We start from the raw sequence: 23,151 nt of genomic DNA on the forward strand, positions 1-23,151 counted from the left end.
ATCAGTTCAATAAAGACAAAATCGGCTACATTTAAACAGCATCATAAACTTGACAAAATAAATCACTAAATTGCGACTTCCTCATTTTATTTTCAAATGTCACTCGATTTTAAAGGCAACACATGTGTCACGAGCTCAGCACACAGGCATGTCAGAGCCTGAACTTTTATTTCCCCCACCAAATCAGTTGAAGTCTGCGATGTGGGAATACTTTAGGTACTATATGTTAAACACCCACGAGGCACCATAAATGTTTCTCAGTTACCCAGTTTGTAAGGTTTGCCAAAAAAATATCGACTCTTCAAAGACGTCAAACTAAAGCATCATATACGGGAACATCATCCCATTTGCAAAGAATAATGTAAATTAAAATACAGTATATACAGTAGTACTATAATAAATTACAAACTAAATTCATTAAAAATAGACCAGATACAGTACAATTTGACATGATTTGTAATGACAAATTAAATGTATAAGTACGGTAACATTATATTTGTGCTTACCGTCACACTCAAATATGAGAAAACCTGAATATGAGATATTTCATACTGTTACACTCCTAGTGTACACATACATGTTTCACATGTTTGTGTAGATACGGAATGTATGTATAATTTGAAAGATCTATGAAACCTCTAAAGACTGGTCGGAAATGAAAGCATAGTGGTAGTTCTCTCTTGAAGACTCATAGTAGTCTGGTCCATCATTCCCCCATTCATATTTTATTTAACCAATCAAATCGAACCTCTTGTTTTATAAGTCTGTAAACAGCCTACCATACTGCTGCCTACAGTGTGCCTTCGTGGCAACCTCCTCCACCCCTGCACCACTCTTCGAGTCCCTGTCCTTCTGTGGGGGGTATGCTCCTCGACCCTGCCGTCCTCCCTGCAGGTTTTTACTGTTTGCTCATAATTCTCTCATTGACTGTCAGACTAGGGATTAAGCCAAATAACCTTATTATCATTCTCTGTTTTATTCAATATAATAAACTACTTAAATGCAATGTTTTACCGAGTCTTTCTGGTAGAACTGGAATTGTCTGAACCTTTGAAAGGGTACAGCCACAGTGGACCGAGTTCAATGCTAAGACAGAATCTCACAGTGAAGCTCTCATTTATCTGTTAAAATTGGAGAAACTTTGTCCAGTAAAGGCAATGGCAGATTCACTTTCCGTATAAATGAAATCCAGATGGGACCAACAAAAGTTAAGCCATTTGCACTCTGTTTATGTGGCTGAAATTAATTAACATCAAAGCTCAGTTAGTATGAAATAAAGTGAAACACATCCAGCTAATTTACTGATTTGTGTTTGTGACTTTACAAAACACATAGAAGAGAATGAAATAATTATAATGTCAAATTAGTAAGATAAATGCATTCACTGTATTAAATATGATGGTGTTAAAAATATTTAATCTCATTCATTTTAATATCAATACAATGTACCTATGAATTCCATTAATTCATTATTCTATGAACCTCAAAATAGTAAACAATGATACATCTCTAAAGCTAATCCATATGTTGATGTTGTTCATTGATATTGTAGTGTAAGTTACTCAAATAAAAATAGTAATCCAGTACAAATGACTAATTACTGATCTAAAATTGTAATCATGTTGCTTTACTGATTGATTAATTGGAAGATTAATCACATTACAAATTTCTTTACTTTTCAGATACTCTATATAACAATTTTAAGAGAATCTTTTGTTTTTCAGCTCAATGATTTCAAAATAATGTCTATATTTCCTCCATTGCCACAGTTCCTTCAGCAGTCACAGAATCACAAACAGATATGCATTACACATACATTATATTCATACATAACATTTTATGTTTTAAATAATTTGATTTAAAAAATATGTGTAACCCAAGTAATGCACTTAAAAGTAATTAACCTTATTGAAAGACGGTAACTGAAATCTGATTACAATAATACAAAATATGATTTTACACTTCTTTTTGATTGCAAAATTAATTATATTAAAATTACTAATTACTTTGCGATTTGATTACACCCAACACTGTATACGTACAGTGATATTCTGTGTTGAAAGTAATGTTGAGAACTGGCAATAAAGGAATTAGTTGTTAATGCAATACAAAAAATCTGTTTCCTTTTGAAACACAGATGGTTTAGCTTTGGCACCAATCACTACATTTCCATTGAAGGCTACTAACTCTGTGGAATGCACAGTCAAAAAAGTCTATTTATTCTAAATGCAAACAAAAAGGTGATTCAGCCTTTGGTACACTGCTCCAGTAAGGACCATTTGTTAAAGTTGTTGCTTTTTGCATTAACATCAACATTTACTTAATTCAGTATGATGTCTTTTTTTGTTACTTAACATACACTTGCATGTCTCTTTAAATGTTCATTTTCCCTAACAACCAAAGCAAAATCCACAAGAAAAAAAAAACACAATGGGTCGATTTGGCTGCTGCACTAATATGAAAACAAATGAACTAATGTTCTCATTATTTTATGTTGGCACCAATCACATGGTACAAAGCCATACCAACTGTAGGGATTGAAAAAGTGGGATTGGCTCAAATCTAAACAGTGCTAATGTTTAGATTTAATCACGAAGTGGTTATGTCATTCTAAAGGCAGTACTCTCAATTCTGAACAAGACTTTAGGAACCAAGCATTGTTTATGGTTCAGATCTCCATCTGTTTAAATTGTCTGGACGAAAGCCTCTAGATGATCTTAGCTGTCCAGGAAGCTTTACGGTTTGCTTGGGAAACATTTGGCTGTCCACCGAGCTATTGGAAAACTCACCTCAAGTGATTTCTCATGCCCGAATGCTTTGACAAAGATAACAGCCTGTACAACCATCACAGTGAATGTGCCATGCCCAACATATATATATATATATATACACTCCAAAATGAATCAATTATTTTACTGAACAATATATCAAATTTAGTTCTACACTGCAAAAACATTTTTAAAATAGATAAATAAGTAAATAACATGTCAGACAAATTAATAAAGGATCATAGTGCAAAATTACACAAAGAAAATAACACATATAATATATGTGTTTCACATATAATATATGTGTTAGTTTCTATTTTTCCCCCACCCAAATCGACACCTGATGTGGCGAATTCCAGACAAGCGGCACCATCTAGCGAACGTTCATGCCCTAAAAAAATTTTGTGGCCTGCATTGACTTCAGTCTCTGCTGACTCCAGAGAAGGAGACGGCGGGCAAGTTGCGACATGCGACTCGAGCGCAAACTGCCTTGGCGCTGAGAACATGAACCATCCACGAGTGCTGCCTGAACGTGATTTTAGCCCAGACACGTGAGACAGCGATCATGGCCATCAGAGGCGGAGGGAAAATGACTGCATCCAGGAACTACACACAGATGGAAAGGCATATTTAAAAAGCTCTCCGTCAATGCGCACTCTTTTAGAGGAAAATATATAATTTTTTTACAAGAATATACACTCTCTTTGCTGTCGAAGCGCCCAGGGGCGTACTCTGCACTAGTAGTGCAGGAGGGGGAGAAAGCTGCTGAAATGCACCATATATACAACAGCATACACTTCTCGTTGTGAGGTGAATGGAATGGCAGTGGAACTCGCTGCTCAACACCGCTTGGCTCCGAAGAAAAGATCTGAATAAGTGGTTGCAATCCAGCTCCTTTTATACCCGTATGTCCGGGGGAGTGGCATGCAATTTTCTCTCGCCAATTCCCATTGTCCTTTTCTCAAAGATCAGAGGTGTTTGGGGCTCCTAAGAGTGACCCTTAGTGTCACTACATCGACACAACATCGAGTGAGTGACAGATAGGGAATTGCTGTTTTTGAAATTTAGAAAGCATAGACTGATATTAGAGACAAATTGCAGACAAATCATTCAAACTCCTGTCACCGATTTTCCCATGAAATCAAGACTTCATCTTTTTGTCAGTTAATGCATAGGCTGATTTCACTGAAGAAATTGGCCTGCATGTGTTTATTTTCAATAAATTCGAATTTTTGAGTAGAAGTGGCAGTATGTTGGCCAAAAATCTAACGAGTCTGTTTTCACCGAGATGCTCTCACATCCTAAACCAATTTCATGCTACTTCCTGTTCACCGATGTTCTTTCTACAAAGCAGCAGCTGTGTTTAAAATACGATTTCACAGCTCTCCCAATGGTAGGCTTTGTCTTCAACCTAATTTATGATGTACAGACAGCCATGTGTGTGTGTCTGTATATGGATACAGTATGTAATGTATCCATATGTGTTTGTGCAACTCATCATTACCATAATGATGTTGGTTTGCATCTGGAAGGTTTTATGCTGCTCAACTCTCCAAGAGAAAAAAATGCAATCGTTCCTCAGGCTGTATGTATCTTGTGGACATTTCCTTTCCTGAGTTCTGTGTGCCGAGGTCACATTTTCATGCATATTCCCCAAAGTTTACCATGAAAGATTTACTTTATGTAATCTTTGACTAACACAAGGACGTCTCAGATCATGGCGCAGACACAGGTCAGGGGTTTTTCTTTTAGGTATTTACACAGCTCCTTCTGCTTTAATAGTTATTACTATGTATTCAGTTTGATTTTTGGAGTTAAACCTGACCAAGTGAGAATTGTGGATGTTTACAGTTATGCGTTGACCTTTCTCTGTAAAACTATTGGCATTATTTGGAAAAGAGCTGTGTAAAGATCAAAAATTATTCTTTGCGTTTACAGAAAAAAGCAAAAAAAGCAAATGGTTTGAAACATCATGCGTGTGAGTAGATAAAGACAGAATACTTCTAAAATCATGAAATACTTTATTGGTTGTGTTCATGATCTGTCAGAGCTGTAGTGCTACTGTGGGGACACAGGTTTGATTTCTGATCTCTGTGTCATTGTAACATTGCTTAACATTGTAGACATGGAACATGTGACTATAAAACAGGAACAAAACTCCCAAAATATAAGACATTAACACAAAATATGAACAAAAACACATAAAACCATGACACTCATGTACTGATCTCGAAATGTAGTTGAAGTTTGGTATTCATTTCTAAAGTCTAGCTATATAAAGCAAAAAGGTAACATTAGTCAGGTTTTAATTCAAGGTGCATTTCAAATGTAAATCTAAGTACACGTGATGTAACATGAGTCGTGATAATCAGACTAATCAGACTAATTTAAATCAGATTAATGTTTGTAACATCACTACTAATCGCAGCATTTTACCTTTTTTACCATAATGGCATTGCGTCATCACACATTTGCATAATAATTAGTGATTTGTGTTACAGCAAAACGCCACAGACAATAAACAAATCATTGATATGAATGATTTCTCATTGGAGCAGTTTTAGAGCTTGTAATGGATATTTTTTTTTTCTTATTTTTGAAAGTATCTCTGCTGTGTGTGATGCTCTCAAGGTTTTTACTGGTTACCAGTATGTCATAATGACCTTTCGATATTTACAACAGAATTATTAATAACAGTTTTCAAATAACTATTAGCAATTCACAATTATTGTAATTTTAGTAACACTTAATAAAAGATTTTCATTTATTTAACCTTAATGCAAACAAAGAATAATATATTTTTACAGCATTTCTTAATTATAATGTTAGTTAATAAAATGACAATTGTTCATTGCTAGTTCATGTTAGTTCATAGTGCATTAATGTAACTAATACAACTTTTGATTTTAATAATGTATTAGTACATGTTGTAAGTAACATTAAGTTCATTAGTTCATGTTAACTACAGTAATGTTGTTAAATATTGTTAACAAATTAAACCTTTTTGTAAAGTGTTACTACTTTTTTCTGTTTGGGGCATAGACAGATAACTGCAGCATATAACTTGCAAAAGTGTAGCAAAGGGCACTTTTTATAAATCGGTATCGGCCGATCACAGCTTGGTATCAGCCTCAAATTTCCTGATCGGTGCACCAGCAAAAACGAATTGCAATTAAAACTTTTTTTCATTCAATGTGTTTCAGAGGACAAAATCATCACATCCATGGAAATTGATGCAAAATGGAAATGAAAGTGGTAGCCACTGGGACTATTTTATTTACTGCGCTTATAATGTGTAGGAAAACCTAACCCTAGGGTTACCCTAGCCCTAACCTAAACCTAACCCTAATCTGAACTCGGCTCATGTTATGAGTGAATTATTCAGTCACATTTCTTTTTGACGCGCATCTGTATTTATTCGGTAAATGTGTTTCCATAGTAGTTTATTCGCATGAGTGTTTTTAGGCACATTTTGGAAATTATACATAATAAAATGTACATAATAATACAGATAATTAAAATGCATTCCATTATTTTGGCACACTTGAGCATTAAAAAGGCCAATACAAAAGTGGCTTTAGAATGCAATATATTGTTTATTTCTATATTATTGAACATACTGTAAGCCAATTATTGGCCTACAGTTCACAGCAATCCATTTTGAAATTGAATTCGTTATTAAAAGTGCTTGTTTAAGGACGTGTCAATCTTCGTCAGATGGACACTTTTGGATCCTCTCGGTTGTGTTTCATCATAAACATACTGTTTTTAAGGCTCTGCGTCAAGTTAAACAAAGTTTGAAACTTAGAAAAACACGTTTTGAGATCCCTTTCTTTGGATTAGTGATCCATCAAGCTGTGTTTGTACGCAAGAACATGTTCTCGTCTTGTTTTGTCTGCTGTCGGTAAGTGCGGTTTGTTCTTTGTCTGTTTGAGCTGTGCGTTGCCTACACAGCTGAAGTTTCGCTTACTGCCCCTGGAGAAAACAGGTACTCCATGCTTGAGATGCTTATATTTAAGGAATATTCCTTATTATGGTCCACATAATTTTTTTAAACGCCTTATTTTATATATAATTAATCACACACGTTAAATTGACAGCCCTAGTTAAAACACATGTTTATTTATTATCCACAGCAGCATGTCAGGACTGTTGCTACTAGTACATGTGCAACATTTATTACAAATCAATCTTAAAATCATTTCATGTTTCAAGCAAGTATGGTGTGCATCAGTCTCTGTTCATGGTTATAACTGTCCAATACAGCTGCGAAACACTCTTACAGTGATTATAAAAGATGAAAAGAGTAAGATGTGGAAAAACTGAGTAATCAGATGTATTTATGTTCATTTAGATGAGTGTAGTTTAGTAAGAGTATCCCAACTTCGACAGTGTGTTTAGATGCATTATTTCATCTAAGAGAGTAATTTCATTGGGTTTTATTTGTTTATTTATTTTTAATTAAGGACCATAGACAACAGGCAGTTGTGAAATTCCATGTGCAATCAGTGACTGATTTAGCACACACATTTGATGGATACTTGGATGGATAACCAATTACTCTATTTAATTTCTTAGTGTCATTAGAGAGTACATTTATAATTTGGTGCCAACAGCAGCAGCTCCAAAATGTTGCTGGTTTTGTTAGAGACCAACTATGTGTATGTCAGACAAATGCTTAATTTAGTTTTTTCTCTCTCATTCTCCCTGCCTCACTCTATCTCTCGCCCGCTCTCTTCTTGTCATTTGTTGATAAAAAGAGGCCATCTGTCTTTAGCACTGCTTCATTATCTGTTGTCAACACCTCACAAGAGCTTTATGCTTTTCATAAAAGACACTGTTGACACTCACAACCAAATCTTTTAACAGGCCGCTAAACGTACTGACATGTGTTGCATTCAGTAAAGAAATGAAATTGGATGTGCCTGTTGTAACCTTGATTGATGTTAAATCATCAATCAGCTTTCCACCATTTTGATTTTCTTTACAAAGTGGCGTATCTGTTAAATGCTTTGTTTGATGTGAAAGAAAACTGGTATGTGTCTTCGACATCATGTCCTGAGGTTACCTGAGCAGTTTGGAGAGAGTGCAACATAGTGATTATAATGCTTAGTCAATTTAAACAAAACTTTTTTGGATCAATGCTTTCTAAACATTCTATTCTATGTCTTCCAAAAATGGCAATTATTTTGAATTATTATTATTCAAAACCTGTCTGAACAACAGTAATATCTCAGCAACAATTTTGTGTGCTGACACTTGGTATGTCTACTTAGCAACTGTCAAACTTGTGGCAGTATGATGCAGAGATAGGTTTGCGTATCTGTGTGACATGCAGATCAAAAGGACACCAGTTTAAGCCCAGCTTCAGGCAACTTGTGAATTATTGAGAATTTGTAATGTGCATAATATCTACTCTATGCTTTCTGTTAGAGTTGGACCCATCCAGCCTCTATAAAACGATTTACCAAGCATATCTTAACAGGAATACTCCGTGTTCAATACAAGTTAAGCTAAATCGAAAGCATGTTTGGCATAATGTTGAGTACCACAAAAAAATTTATATAGTGTATGGGGACAATAAAAGTGAACTTGGCCAATTTTGGGTGGTTTAAACGCAGAAACGTGAAGCTTCTAATTTTATAAATGGTAAATGGTCTGCACTTATATAGTGCCTTTTTAACCTTAGCGCACTTTACACTGCATCTCATTCACCCATTCACACACACATGATGGCAGAGCTGCAATGCAAGGTGCTAGACTGCCATTGGGAGCAACTTGGGGTTCAGTGTCTTGCCCAAGGACACTTCAGCATGTGGAGTTGTGTGGGCCGGGAATCGAACCACCAACCCTGCGATTAGTGGCCGACCCACTCTACCACCTGAGCCACAGCCAGTTATTTGAGCTGTAAATAGTCATTTTTATAGTCGTTTTATGGATTGGTGATATTACATCATCATGGTAAAGTTGTAAAATTGGCTATAACTACGCAGAAAAGGTTAGTAAGTGATTTTGTCGCACTAAAATCATGTTTACACACATATCCTTTATGTCTTGTGGCTATACTTTTGAAAAAGTCAGCATTTTAATGTTAATCAATTGGCCCCATTCACTTGCATTGTAAGTGCCTCACTAGAACCAAGATTTTTGCTTTTTTTTGTGCTAATCAACATTATGCCACACATGCTTTGATTGAGCTAAACTTGTATTGAACCCGGAACATTCCTTTAACAAAGTCAGACTAATGAATTCAGCTCAAATATCCTTCAGCCATTTCACTGGCCCACTACACCACAGGATCTTTATTAAATAGGATGATGTCGGCTAAAGTGGGTAAATCATCTAGAACAGAATTTAATTGTCTATGCACATTTATCACGCTGCTCATATTTTGTTAATTCGGATCTCTTTTATGCTGTGTTTAGGTAAAGTGGCCCATGCGCTCAGCTAAAATGGGCCTGTGAATCTGCACAGCAAAACCATCAATATAAACAAAGAAATGTGCTCTGTAAATGAAATTAATATTAAACTCATTCAGCCTCTATAAAATGATTTGCCCTGCCTCCTTTAGCACTTGTATCAGCTCATTTTCTCTTTAATTCCCTTTTTCTTGTAACTTTTGAACCCTCTCATCTCTAAACTATAGCCCGAAGTCATGGCCCCTACATAGTTGCTTGCAGATATATTCATAATAATAGTCATTAAACTAGTCGTTCTTTGGCTCATATTTCAAGTTAATCTCTCATATTCTATTACTTAAGTCGTACATGTAAACAATGTCAGATGAAATGGAGTAATGCAGATTAAACTGAGTGTTGCTAAAACAAACAATCGCATTATTGGAGGGGTATGATGTAAAAATGCCCGAAACACTAATTTAGGTATAAACTTTACGCTCGTAAAAGAGAATGAAGTGAACAACGTCTGCTTCAGTGTTGGGGTTATTAAAGGATATAAATTGCTCATAGTAGAAGGAAGAGTCTTGTTTTATGAGGCTCATTTGTGGCTTTCCCCATGCTATTAATCATAAATTAAACCTCGTACAAAAACACACTGTTATTGTAGTTCAGTGGGAGGGAGCATTTAACTTGTCCAAATTCATGTCAGGAATTCCTATTAAAGGGAAGTTAATATGTCAATAGCATTTTGTTTAATTAACATCAAGACTTTAGGTTCAAATGTATTTATATATTTATAAGGAAAGGTCTATATCTTAGGTCCTGTAACTAGGCACCAATTCTTTGAAGTCTTTCATCATTTTTATTCCCCTTCTTTGAATATGTGAGATGGCGACATTTTTGCAAAATGTGGTGTAGTCAACGCTGTTTTTTTTCTCCCAAACTGATGAGGTTTTTTTAATGAGTAATGTTCTATCAACAAAACCGACCTCCCTAATCTAAACCTTAAACCTAAACCTAACCATTCACATCATAAAGAGCAAATGAAAGATTAAAAACAAAATTGCTAAAGCAATCACCTCATTTTGTGGTGCTTCTACGACTCTTTTGGCTCACGTGTCGACTCATTTGCATCACAAATGACACTCATTTCAGACACTTCGTAACTTGATTGCATCTGAACAAGCTTGTAAATGTAGTTGGTAATGTAATGCAAAGGTACATGAAGCAGCAGCTCACTTTTGAAACGTATTTTGAAATAAGCATCATAACCAATTTTTTTTCCCAAGAAAACAACATTTGCACAGATAATCAGGGAAACCAAGTAAAAACTACAGTTTAGGTCAGTGTCAAAACCTTTGTTGCAGTATGTTTCTTCAAACAGTTACAAGAGCATTATGGGAGAAGTTGGCAATATTTTCAGCTCTTTTAAAGAAATGTTCCAATAAAAAAAACACATACGATAATTTTAACTCGATTCTTCAATTTGTAAAATCAAACCATAATCATGTTTATAGCAATGCACTTACAATGGAAGTCCACGGGATAAGAACACTCTTTTAAGTACTGTAAAACTGTAAGGTTGTTGTTTTTTAGAGCTGTAAGAGTACTGTTCTAGGTGGAAGAACTTGTGGTTGTCCATTGCCAATGTAATTCCTATTTTATCCTTGCATGCATTGTGTAAAGTTACAGGGATTCCCTGCTTTACATGGTCATGACAGGAGTTGAAAGATTGAATATATATATATATATATATATACACTCACCTAAAGGATTATTAGGAACACCTGTTCAATTTCTCATTAATGCAATTATCTAATCAACCAATCACATGGCAGTTGCTTCAATGCATTTAGGGGTGTGGTCCTGGTCAAGACAATCTCCTGAACTCCAAACTGAATGTCAGAATGGGAAAGAAAGGTGATTTAAGCAATTTTGAGCGTGGCATGGTTGTTGGTGCCAGACGGGACGGTCTGAGTATTTCACAATCTGCTCAGTTACTGGGATTTTCACGCACAACCATTTCTAGGGTTTACAAAGAATGGTGTGAAAAGGAAAAACATCCAGTATGCGGCAGTCCTGTGGGTGAAAATGCCTTGTTGATGCTAGAGGTCAGAGGAGAATGGGCCGACTGATTCAAGCTGATAGAAGAGCAACTTTGCCTGAAATAACCACTCGTTACAACCGAGGTATGCAGCAAAGCATTTGTGAAGCCACAACACGCACAACCTTGAGGCGGATGGGCTACAACAGCAGAAGACCCCACCGGGTACCACTCATCTCCACTACAAATAGGAAAAAGAGGCTACAATTTGCAAGAGCTCACCAAATTTGGACAGTTGAAGACTGGAAAAATGTTGCCTGGTCTGATGAGTCTCAATTTCTGTTGAGACATTCAGATGGTAGAGTCAGAATTTGGCATAAACAGAATGAGAACATGGATCCATCATGCCTTGTTACCACTGTGCAGGCTGGTGGTGGTGGTGTAATGGTGTGGAGGATGTTTTCTTGGCACACTTTAGGCCCCTTAGTGCCAATTGGGCATCGTTTAAATGCCACGGCCTACCTGAGCATTGATTCTGACCATGTCCATCCCTTTATGGCCACCATGTACCCATCCTCTGATGGCTACTTCCAGCAGGATAATGCACCATGTCACAAAGCTCGAATCATTTCAAATTGGTTTCTTGAACATGACAATGAGTTCACTGTACTAAAATGGCCCCCACAGTCACCAGATCTCAACCCAATAGAGCATCTTTGGGATGTGGTGGAACGGGAGCTCCGTGCCCTGGATGTGCATCCCACAAATCTCCATCAACTGCAAGATGCTATCCTATCAATATGGGCCAACATTTCTAAAGAATGCTTTCAACACCTTGTTGAATCAATGAATGAATCAATCAATTTTATATATATAAAAACTTAATAACGTTGTCTGTCCAAACACCAACCTGGTCTCTTAAAATCACATTACTATACCAAAAATGTTCTCACACATTGCGAAATAATTTACATGCCACATTGTACATATCATGGCGGTTTCCTGGTGAAATGAACACTAAAGGTGCTACAACACAATTATTTTAACTCACTTTCACACAAATCACAAGTAAAAGGGCATCAGTTCATAAACACTCACTTTTCGCCATGCTGTCTTCAATGACATCTAAACACTTACGTGCGTGACTCGAAAGGCATTTGAACATTTACATTATAGACTCATCAATATTTACACGCTTGTTCGTGTAAAGCACCAGTGAGTTGAAGCGCACGAGTTGAAACGTAAATGGTTTGTACTTATATAGAGCTTTTTTAACAAAGCACTTTACACTGTGAACTAATTCACCCATTCACACACACACACACACACTCTCACACACACCAATGATGGCAGAGCTGCCATGCAAGGTGCCAGCCTACCATTTGGAGCAACTTGGGCAGCATGTGTAGTCGTGTGGGCCAGGAATTGAACCACCAACCCTGTGATTACTGGCTAACCTGCTCTACCACCTGAGCCACAGCCTCCCCATAAATGTGAGCCGAAAGTGTCATAGAAGCTACACAAAATGACGCATTCACATATTTTTTATCTCACATTTGCTTTTAGTGACACTATCGGTTAGGTTTAGGTATAAGGTTTAGGGTAAGGAGGTCAGTATTGTTGATTTAAAATTCAACAGAGCATCATTTAAAGGATTAACCTTAAAAACCACAAAATCCGTGGTTACCAACATAGTTCAACGATTTGCTGTTTCCTGAAACTGTAGTTATAAGAAATCTGTGCAAACTGCATCGAAAAGTTTGCTGTGTGGACATTATTTGACTTTGCTGAGGCTTCTATATCTTTTATTCCATACATATATCTTTCATTCAGTCAAGACCTAGGTCACGTTTACATGCAATTAAGAAAACAACTTATACTGGGGTTTTACAGAAAGCGTTGTTCTGAAACGTAACATGAACATGAATGCAGTTGTTTAAGGGATTTAAGGCTTTTAAGAGAAAGCACTTTCATACATGATTTTGGTTGGAGAATACGCCTTCTGTGACCATGTTAACCAACGTGTAGCGTTTTGTCTGTGTTCCAAATAGGATAAATCAGCCTCCAAAGGGCACTTCAATGGAAGAATAATCCTAATAGGTATGTTGTGAGATAACTTCAAACTGAAATTTCAATAAAATGGCTTAAAATGTCAGTTCCAAATTTCTGTTATTTTGGAGCACACAAAACAGTGAATGGTAAAGACTTTGAAAGGAATAGGGCATAGGGATGATCACTTCTGAATACAATGCACGCATTTTAAGAGTGTGCATGTGCGTATGTGCTTAAGTGCATCGGGGGAACCCCAGAGTCTAATGTAGAGGAAAACCCCATTAAGGCGCATGGCATCTGTCTCATTAAGGTGCACGGCGATTTCGTGTCTTCAGCAGCTTTTTCACATTAAACATTATACGAAAGTAATGACAGTTCTATGATGTTGAACCAATGTGGTTCGAACGATGAATGTGTGAAATAGCTACTATGGTTTCGGGAAACATCCGTGACTAGCTTGTTAATTTCTCCAATGATGCATCATACTATAGTGGTGTAAAGGGATCAATGGAAAGGAGGAGGTGAGAACCGGCTTGACAATATAAATAATAGTTTAATTTTAAACTCAAACAAAAGACAAACACACATACATGACCGACATCTCTCTCTCTCGCACGATCCTCTGCAGTCGACCTTTATCCCTCTCGGGAGGCTTGATTAGCCTAATAAGGGTTAGGATGTGTAGGATCACGACCTGGCCCCGCCCTTCGCCCTGCCACATTCCTCCCTCGTTCTCTCAGGCTGGGGAGCCCCCAGCATGACGTACAACCCCCCCCCCCTTTCCCTGGGGGAGCCCCGTCTGCCGGCAGGTCATCCCCGTCTACCTGGATGAGGGAGAGGACAAGGGGAGGGAAACAGAAATAATTAAACTGGGGGGGTACTTCCTGTAACAGTATAGTACCCCCCCAAAAAACACTGTAAATTTTAAAAGAGCGGCAGAGAGAGAGGGGAGAGAGAGAGATGAAAAAAAAAACCTACTCGCCGGTTCTCCGATACACCGTCGCATGGTCCTCGATCACTACTCCACCTTCTCAGGCAGATGACAGCCACTTTTCCCGGGCAGACCGGAGTCAGACTCACGGCGGAAAGAACACCCCTCCGCGTTCTCGGCGACTCGTGGGGACACTACTCCGCCCCTGGTAGCGGCCCTACCGCTCCAGGCAGTCGGGGAGTCCAGTCCCCACTGGCCTCGCGGACGGAGGCCGTTCAACACGTCCGGGCGGTCGGTCTAATCCCTCCCCCAGTGGATGGCAGCGGCGCTCCCCTGGATGGACGGCAGTGTCGAGGACTCCGCTACCGGCATCCCTCCTCCTTCCCGGGCTTCGGCACCAGTGTAAAGGGATCAATGGAAAGGAGGAGGTGAGAACTGGCTTGTCAATATAAATAATAGTTTAATATAAAACTTGTGTGACAAAAACACACATGACGGACATGTCCGTAAACTAACTATCTCTCTCTCTCTCTCTCTCTCTCTCTCTCTCTCTCTCTCTCTCTCTCGCACGATCCTCTGCAGTCAACCTTTATCCCTCACGGAGGCTTGATTAGCCTAATACGGGACCGGGTGTGTAGGATCATGACCCGGCCCTGCCTTTCGCCCTGCTACAAGTGGTTAAGCAGTTATTGTATGTGATAAGTACCCCTGATAAGGGAAAATTAAATTTTAACTTGGTTGTAGCGCCACACAGTGGACATTTCACCTTGTAACTGCCCTCATACTTGTAATGAACCTTGTAATACCTTGTAGTCATGCAATTTTCATTCGATCAGGCTGCTTAACACTTATACTTGTGGCTATACTTCCTCATTTAATTTGGAGCACAAATAATGTAACAATTTATTTAGCAAAAGCAAAAGTTGAACTAAACCCTAAACATTCCTTTAAAGGTTGCGTGGTAGATCAGGGTGAAAATGCCTGTTTGTTAGTTTACAGAAATGTAGTAACCAATTTTCAAACAGAGAGATCAGCCAACTCATTATGTTTACCTAATTTTATCACATCAAGATTTTTTTTCTTTTTCTGAGCTAGTGTTGATATTATTTTGGCACTGTTCAAACTACATTAAACAGATATTTTCTATTATTGAAAACACCACCAAATAATCAGTGCAATCCAATGCCAGACATAAAGGAGTATTGGCAGTGGTCTCCTCTCCTTGTGTGTCAAACTTCAACCTGAAAGCAAAACTTTAGGTGACATCTGGGCAATATCATACAAGTAAGATCTACCCCAGATGCAAACTAAGGGTGTGGCCTTTAGTTTGAGAGCTAGATTCAGCAGCTGCAATATCCACAGAGCAAAAGAGATTCAGTATGTGTGGCTGTATTGTATTTTAGTGCTTGTTCCATCTCATTCTGTTTGTTTGCTTGAGAGTTTACTTGATGTCTTGCTGCCATGTCCAGGCAGACCTGTAGTAACCATGCAACCTCTATTTATTCCAGATGTATGTATGTACACTGTTGCTCTCTAGTGGTGGCTGTGAAACAAACTCTTTCCAAGGCTGAGGTCATACTACACTTCTACACAGTATACTACCTAGTTCAAAAAAAAAAAAAAATATGGGCAGTATAATTTCTTTTAAAATTGTAAGTAAAACAGTAGGCATTATTCTGCAATAAACGCTTAAAATAGAAGTGTGCTACATTGTGGTCACAAGACCTCATTACATAGCGAGTGGAGTTCAGTTATATATTAAAATGGGTATTTTAATTTTCTTCACGTGATAAGTCTTAACTTATCTAAATAAAGCATTAACCAGTTCAAGTAAAAAAGATGCATTTTTGATGCAAACATATGGGAGGACCTGAAAAGCCCCTTTCTTCTGATTGGTCAACCTGTACGTCATCTTCCTCAATGCTGTGAGACAGAATAAAAGTTCTCTGCAGTTTATTTGGTCAGATGAATTCGTCTCAGTTAATATTATATTCTTTACCATTTATTCTCCAAAACTTATTACGTTTATTGTAGCTGAGCTATCTCTCTCATCAAATAGCCAGACCCAGTGGCGCTGTGTCTGAAACCGCCCCCTATCCACGATATTTTGCACTATTCTGGGTGTCCACCATTTTGTAGGAGCATCTGAATTCTGAGTGAGCCACTCGTTACCTACTTTTGTTTACTCATTCTTACCCACAATGCACTCTAATTTCAAGTGTACATTTGATGTACACTTGAAATTGTCCATAATCCAATGCGGGGTAGACATACAAGCTGGGAGTTTACTGTTTCCTTCACTCACTCCTGCAAAGTTACTTTTTGACAAATCATTACTGGATTCAAATAACATAATAACATACAGAGCGAACATGGGCTTGGGATAACTTTAGTAAACCTTTGTTTGTCAACACCACTCGCTGCTGCATCCACAGATGCAAGTTAATACTTTACTATGCAAAGCAGAAGCCATACGTCAACACTGTCCAGAAGTGCTGCCGACTTCTCTGGGCTCTGTCTCATCTTAGATGGTAAGAAGAAGAGTGAAACCATGTTTTTTGGTCTGAAGAGTCCACATTTTGTGTTCACTTGTGTTCTCTGGGACAAAGAGGAAAAGGACCATCCAAGCAGTTATTAGCATCAGGTCCAAAAGCCAGTGTCTGTATGGGCCAGGGGTGAGTCAGTGCTCATGGCATGGGTAATACGCACATCTGTGAGAACTCCATGAATGCAGCTTTAGTGTTTCAATATTAAATATAAATGTTAGATTCCCAAACATTACTTTTGCAAATAGAAAAGATTAGAATAGAAGAACAGGGAGCCCTGCAACATATGTCATGGCCCCCAAAAAGCCCCCTACTGAACATAGAGTCTGCCTGAGATTGCATAAAGAGACAGAAGCAATTGAGACAGCCAAAATAGATAGAAGAACAGTGGTGAATTCTCCAAGAATATGTGTGTTTGTATTGATGGCAACACAGTTTGTCAGTAATTGAGCTTTTTAAATGAATGCCTTGTGTATTCATTAAATCAAAAGTCTTAAAAGTCTCCATGTGTGCCAGTTTTTACTTTTAAACCAACAATTCATAAACCATAAGGTCTCCACTAATGGAACATGTCTAATGAAACACTCTCTGGTGTGTGCTTTTAGATGGGGCAGAGGTCTCATAATGAAGTGTAGAATATCACACGTTTAGTGGAATTACACAAATGACACTTTGGGTGGTGAAATATTACAGCCAGATGAAGTGACTTTTGCTCTGGGTGAAAATGTTGCATGTGATTAAATTGCATACTTTAAGTTAAAGGAAGTAAGTACATCCATGACAATAATAGAGACAGACAAATAGGCCTTTTTATGCAGCTTTTGTAAGCTCTGCAGGATATATATTACTAACTTGTCATTAATTATATTGCCTTTATTGACATTTCCATTATATTTATTAATATGCAGAATTGAAGGAATATATTTAGCCCAAGGAACTTACAGTATTCACTCAGATGTTGATGTACTAAAAGAGGCATGTGTTTTCCAGAAAAAGAAGAAACACAAGCCAGTCCTGATGGCAGGCTCTTGGGGGTCAGCCTGCACTGGACTCTGGCTCTAGCAGCCCACTGGGCCCTCACTTCAACTAGGAACATTGCACAGGTCAGTGAGTCAAGATATCAGGCATTGCCTGCACCACAGCACACACACACACACACACACACACACACACACACACACACACACACACACACACACATGTTGTGTTTCCATGTTTTATGGGGACTTTCCATAGACATAATGGTTTTTATACTGTACAAACTTTATATTCTATCCCCTAAACCTAACCCTACCCCTAAACCTAACCCTCACAGAAAACTTTCTACATTTTTACATTTTCAAAAAACATAATTTAGTATGATTTATAAGCTGTTTTCCTCATGGGGACCGACAAAATGTCCCCACAAGGTAAAAAATTTCGGGTTTTACTATCCTTATGGGGACATTTGGTCCCCACAAAGTGATAAATACACGCTCACACGTACGCGCACACACACACACACACACACACACACACACACACATAGGTTTATTGGTATGGAATGCATCTAATGTTCAATAGTAATTTTGTGATTCACAATTCAAAAAAAAATGCATATGGATGGATCTCACAAAGAATACATTTAAGAAATTATATTTTGAATAAACTACCATTAAGATTTTTGGCTTTTGTGACATCATTTTCATGACAATTAAGCACAATTTTCATATTTGCATAACAAAATCAACTACTGTTGACCAATGCATTGCATTTGTGATGCATAGGACCAGGGTATCCTGAGTTAGCTTTTTCAGATGCTATCGGTTAAATTTAGGATTCAGGTTTAGAGTAGGGAGGTCGGTTTTGTTGATTTAAAACTCGACAGAGAATTAACCTTAAAAACCTCATCTGTTTTGGAAAACATTTAAATTGCTTGTAGATCTTGTAACTGCTGTGATACATGTAATGAATCACGTAATGTCAATTACTATGTAATCTCAACAAAAACACTTTGAATTGCTTTCAACTTGACACACCATCTTAAAACGGAACACACAATGTGCGAGAAAAAGCAGCAAGACACGATGCAGCGACCAAAGATGGATGCAATAGGCAAACAGAGTGCAAGAACGCATCTCGAGACCCTTGCCTTCACTATTCTGTTGTGTTCATCTTGCTGTTTTGGGCACAAGAACATGTTATGTGAATGGCCACACAATAAAGGAGATTATGGGGTGATAGGAACAAGCCCAAAGTAAAATTGTATTGCATCATTTCAATAACATAAAAGTTTTTCTTATTTCTTTACAAACATTTTGCATCAATTATAGTCTTATAACTGCTTGTACTAACTTAATTTGATATTTTCCACTGGAATTCTGAGAATTCATTATAATTACCATCTAACGTTTCGGTTATGGAGGGAACGAGAAGTTGTGTTGATGTAGTGACACAAGGGGTTGCTCTTGGGAGCCCCTAAACACCTGAGGCGAGTGGAATTTTGCCTAGGCCTGGTAGGCCCTTTCCGCTGTTCACCCCATGCAGACAAAGAGCTGCTCAGAGCATCTAAAGCTCTGCGTGCAATCCAAGTAGATGCGCAAAGCACACACCGGACACAGCAACGTTAAGGCTGGGTCTGCCTCCTCCCGGCGCAGCGCTTGCAGGCTCACCACCTGATCCCTAAAAGGGGTTGTGGGAACCTTGTGCACATAGCCTGGTCGGGGTCTCAGGATGACGTGAGAGTCTTCCGGACCGAACTCCAGGCACACTTTGCTAACAGTGAATGCTTGCAGGTCCCCGACCCTCTTGTTGGAAGTGAGCGCGGTCAGGAGAGCGGTCTTTAATGAGACAGCCTTTAACTCGACTGACTCTAGGTGCTCGAACGGGGCTCTCCGAAGGCCCAGCAGGACCATGGAGAGGTCCCATGAGGAAAAAAGGTGCAGCCTAGGAGGGTTCAGCCTCTCAGGAACCTGACGATCAAGTCATGCTTACCAAGGGACTTACCTTCAACTGCATCGTGGTGCAATGCTATAGCAGCTACATACACCTTCAGCTTCTCCTGCAGGAAGGAAAGCACTGACCCAACTGCACATCTCTGGAGGTCTTCACTACGGGAAGAGCACCAGTTCGCGAACACATGCCAATTCAGGGTATACAGCTGCCTTGTGGAAGGAGCCCTGGCCTGAGCAATCGTGTTTACAACTGCGGGCTGGTAGACCACTTAAGTCTTCCGCGTCCCTTTCAGGGACCCAACGTGGAGGTTCCAGAGGTCCAGGCATGGGTTCCAGATGGTGACTCGTCCCTGAGAAAAAAGATCCTTCCTCAGGGGAATTTTGCAGGGAGGTGCTGTCACGAGGAGTGTGAGGTCCGAGAACCAAGACTGGGTGGGCCAATACGGTGCCACGAGGGTGACTTGTTCCTCGTCCTCCCTGACCTTGCACATGTTCTGTGAAAGTAGGCTCACTGGGATAACGTGTATTTGCGTAGCCCAGAGCGCATCAGAGTGGGCAGTGGGAGCACGTCCGCTGTGGCGTTGAGGTTGCCGGGGATGTGAGTGACCCACAGCGACTTGAGTCGCCGCTGGCTCCAGAGGAGGAGATAATGGGTGAATTGCGACATGTGACGAGAGCGTAAGGTGCCTTGGTGGTTTATATACACTAATACTGTCGCCGTGTTGTCCGTCCAGACCAACATGTGCTTGCCCTGGATCAACGGCAATAGCCTCCACAGGGCGAGTTGTACTGCCAGCAACTCGAGGCAGTTGATGTGCCAATGCAGGCGTTGTCCTTTCCAGGGGCTGGCAGCTGCGTGCCCATTGCACACGGTGCCACAGCCTGGCTTGGAGGCATCTGTCATAACCACGACATGCCTGGACACTTACTGCACGAGAGCCATGGCTTGCAGGGCAGAGGCGGCCTGAACAGCGGCACTGTAGGCTTTGGCCACCAGAGACAAAGGGAGTGCCAGGCGACTCTGCCAGGTGGTGGCACTCAGCGGGCATAGGTGTGACACAATCGCCTCATCCACCTGGGGTATCGCGGCATAACTCTCGTCCACCCCGCTATCAAGGGTAGTGAGAGCAGATGAGCTGAAGGATTGGGTTCGGACAGTGAAAGGAGTCCCCCACGACCTTGTCAGCTCATCATGCACCTTCGGAAAAAAATGGACCGGGGGCGTGGCCGTGAGCGGTGCTAGACCAGTCAAGTCAATGGCATCTGATTTCACCAAGGCGCTCTCCGATGCAGCGATCAACATCTCATCCATCCGCAAGCTCCAAAAAAGGCATTAGGCTGGCACTGAGGCGTGCTGCCTGTCTCATCCCAGAACTGGACGGGAGCAAACGAGCGTTCTGGGGAATGAGCGGTCCGTGGGGGATTGCCCGGCAGAACCGAACCCATTGAAGCCACTGAACCGCATTCAGTGTCAACCGGGTCGGTAGAAGGACCGGCGGAGGGGACAGATGAAGTGGCTTTCTCCCTGAAGAAGGAAAGCCGCGATTGCAATGTTGCCATGGTCATGTTCTCTCAGTGTGAACACATAAATAACATTTAATTTTAACATATTTTGAGTCCCCCCTGCCCAGTTTCAGCAAAAAGTATTCATGTAGTCCCAACCCAAATGGATTAAGTAAATTTCTGTTTTACAAATTTAAATGGATGAAGTTCTAGAATTGTGTTGCTATAGTAGTAAACTGAACAAGCAGCAAAAATATTTGTGTGTGTGTGTGGGTGGGTGGGTGGGTGTGTGTGGGTATTTATCACTTTGTGGGGACCAAATGTCCCCATAAGGATAGTGAATCCAGACATTTTTGACATTGTGGGGACAATTTGTCAGTCCCCATGAGGAAAACAGCTTATAAATCATACTAAATTATGTTTTTGAAAATGTAATAAATCAGAAAGTTTTCTGTGAGGGTTAGGTTTAGGGGTAGGGTTAGGGTTAGGGGATAGAATATAAAGTTGGTACAGTTTAAAAATCATTATGTCTATGGAAATCCCCATAAAAGATGGAAACTCAGCATGTGTGTGTGTGTGTGTGTGTGTGTGTGTGTGTGTGTGTTGGCTCACGTAACTACATTGCTGAATGTCCTAAATTATAATTCTGATTTCACTGTCTCTTTGTCAGCAGGACGAGTGCCCATGAGGTCGTTGACGCTGGTCCTGCTCTTCCTGATCAGCGTCCAAGCTGCACTCAACATGGAAGGCTACACCCACGCACAGGGGCCAGCCAATGAGCATGCAGCATCGGAACACTCATACAGGCCTCATGGCCAAACAAAGCAGAACTCACACTACAATGACCTAATCCCAAACGTGGACCCAAAACTCTTCAACAAGCGCCGTTACCACTCACCTCGTGTGCTTTTTAGCGACGTGATCCCTACGGAAAGTGAAACGGGAGGTTCCAGGCACCCGCGTGTTCGACGGAGAGCTAACGAGTTTTTGCATCGTGGCGAGTACTCAGTTTGCGACAGCGAGGAGCGCTGGGTTGTCAACATGACCCATGCCACAGACCTAGCAGGCAATGAAGTCACAGTGCTGCCACACGTTCGCATCAACAACGTCGAAAAGAAGCAGCTCTTCTACGAGACAACTTGCCGTGTGGCTAAGCCCAACATCTCCTCCAAGCCCGGTCAGGGAGCCAGTGGGATTAAAGCTGGAACCTCTAACTGTCACGGCATCGATAAAAAGCACTGGAACTCTTACTGCACCAGCACGCACACGTTTGTGCGGGCGCTAACATCCTACAAAAACCAGATCGCCTGGAGGCTCATCCGAATCAATGCTGCATGTGTGTGCGTGCTTAGCCGCAAGTCATGGAGGAGTGGAAAGTATTGACTGGTATCTCTGCCAATCTGGTGCAGCCTCCTGTCTTAAGTCCCTTCCATCTGTCAATGATAACAACAACCTTACTGCCAACACCAGTGTCCGAGAACCCACCCCTTAACTGTTACACTATATGTCGAAACCCAATTTCCTTCCTACCCTACCTCACTCTGTAAATTGTTGGTCGTTTAAGTTATGAGGACTGCATGACATATTTATATAGTTTATAAAGTCAGAATATAAATATATATATGTGTGTGTATATACAGTATACATAAAGAAAGTTTTGTTGTGTTGTTGATGCTCTTATTTATTAAACACCTCACTTCAGTATATAAATGCATGACTGCTTTCTCTTTTAATTCTTTATTTCTCTTTTAATAATTGCAGTGATATCTATTTTTTGTAACAATTTAGACATTTTACAAATTTGACATTAAAAATTGAGAAACTCCCATTGACTGAAGGTTACCCACTTACACACAGATCAGATGGAGCATTTGCATAAGATGCTGAATCAGTTTGAACTCAAGCATGAGTATATTGGCAAATTGGGTTTCTGAAAGCTATTCCACTTCTCTGAAATTCAACGCATGTCCATGTCA

At 39.8% G+C, this 23,151-nt stretch overlaps 1 protein-coding gene across 3 annotated transcripts in view; it reads left to right on the forward strand.

Moving 5' to 3' along the window:
• LOC127618470 (neurotrophin-7-like) overlaps positions 1-22,880 on the forward strand; it is a 40,730-nt gene extending 17,850 nt beyond the window's left edge. For 2 of the 3 annotated variants that reach the window (XM_052090932.1, XM_052090934.1), the window contains exons 2-3: positions 17,730-17,842; positions 21,849-22,880. In XM_052090932.1, coding sequence (XP_051946892.1) covers positions 21,860-22,558 — 699 coding nt within the window. In that variant the 5' untranslated portion in view covers positions 17,730-17,842; positions 21,849-21,859 and the 3' untranslated portion in view covers positions 22,559-22,880. Of the gene's footprint in view, positions 1-17,729; positions 17,843-21,845 lie in introns of all 3 variants that reach the window. The other variant, XM_052090933.1, reaches the window with a different exon arrangement.
• Positions 22,881-23,151: the final 271 nt, after the last annotated feature.

This window comes from Xyrauchen texanus, chromosome 25 (genome assembly GCF_025860055.1).
Source record: "Xyrauchen texanus isolate HMW12.3.18 chromosome 25, RBS_HiC_50CHRs, whole genome shotgun sequence".
NCBI lineage: Eukaryota > Metazoa > Chordata > Actinopteri > Cypriniformes > Catostomidae > Xyrauchen > Xyrauchen texanus.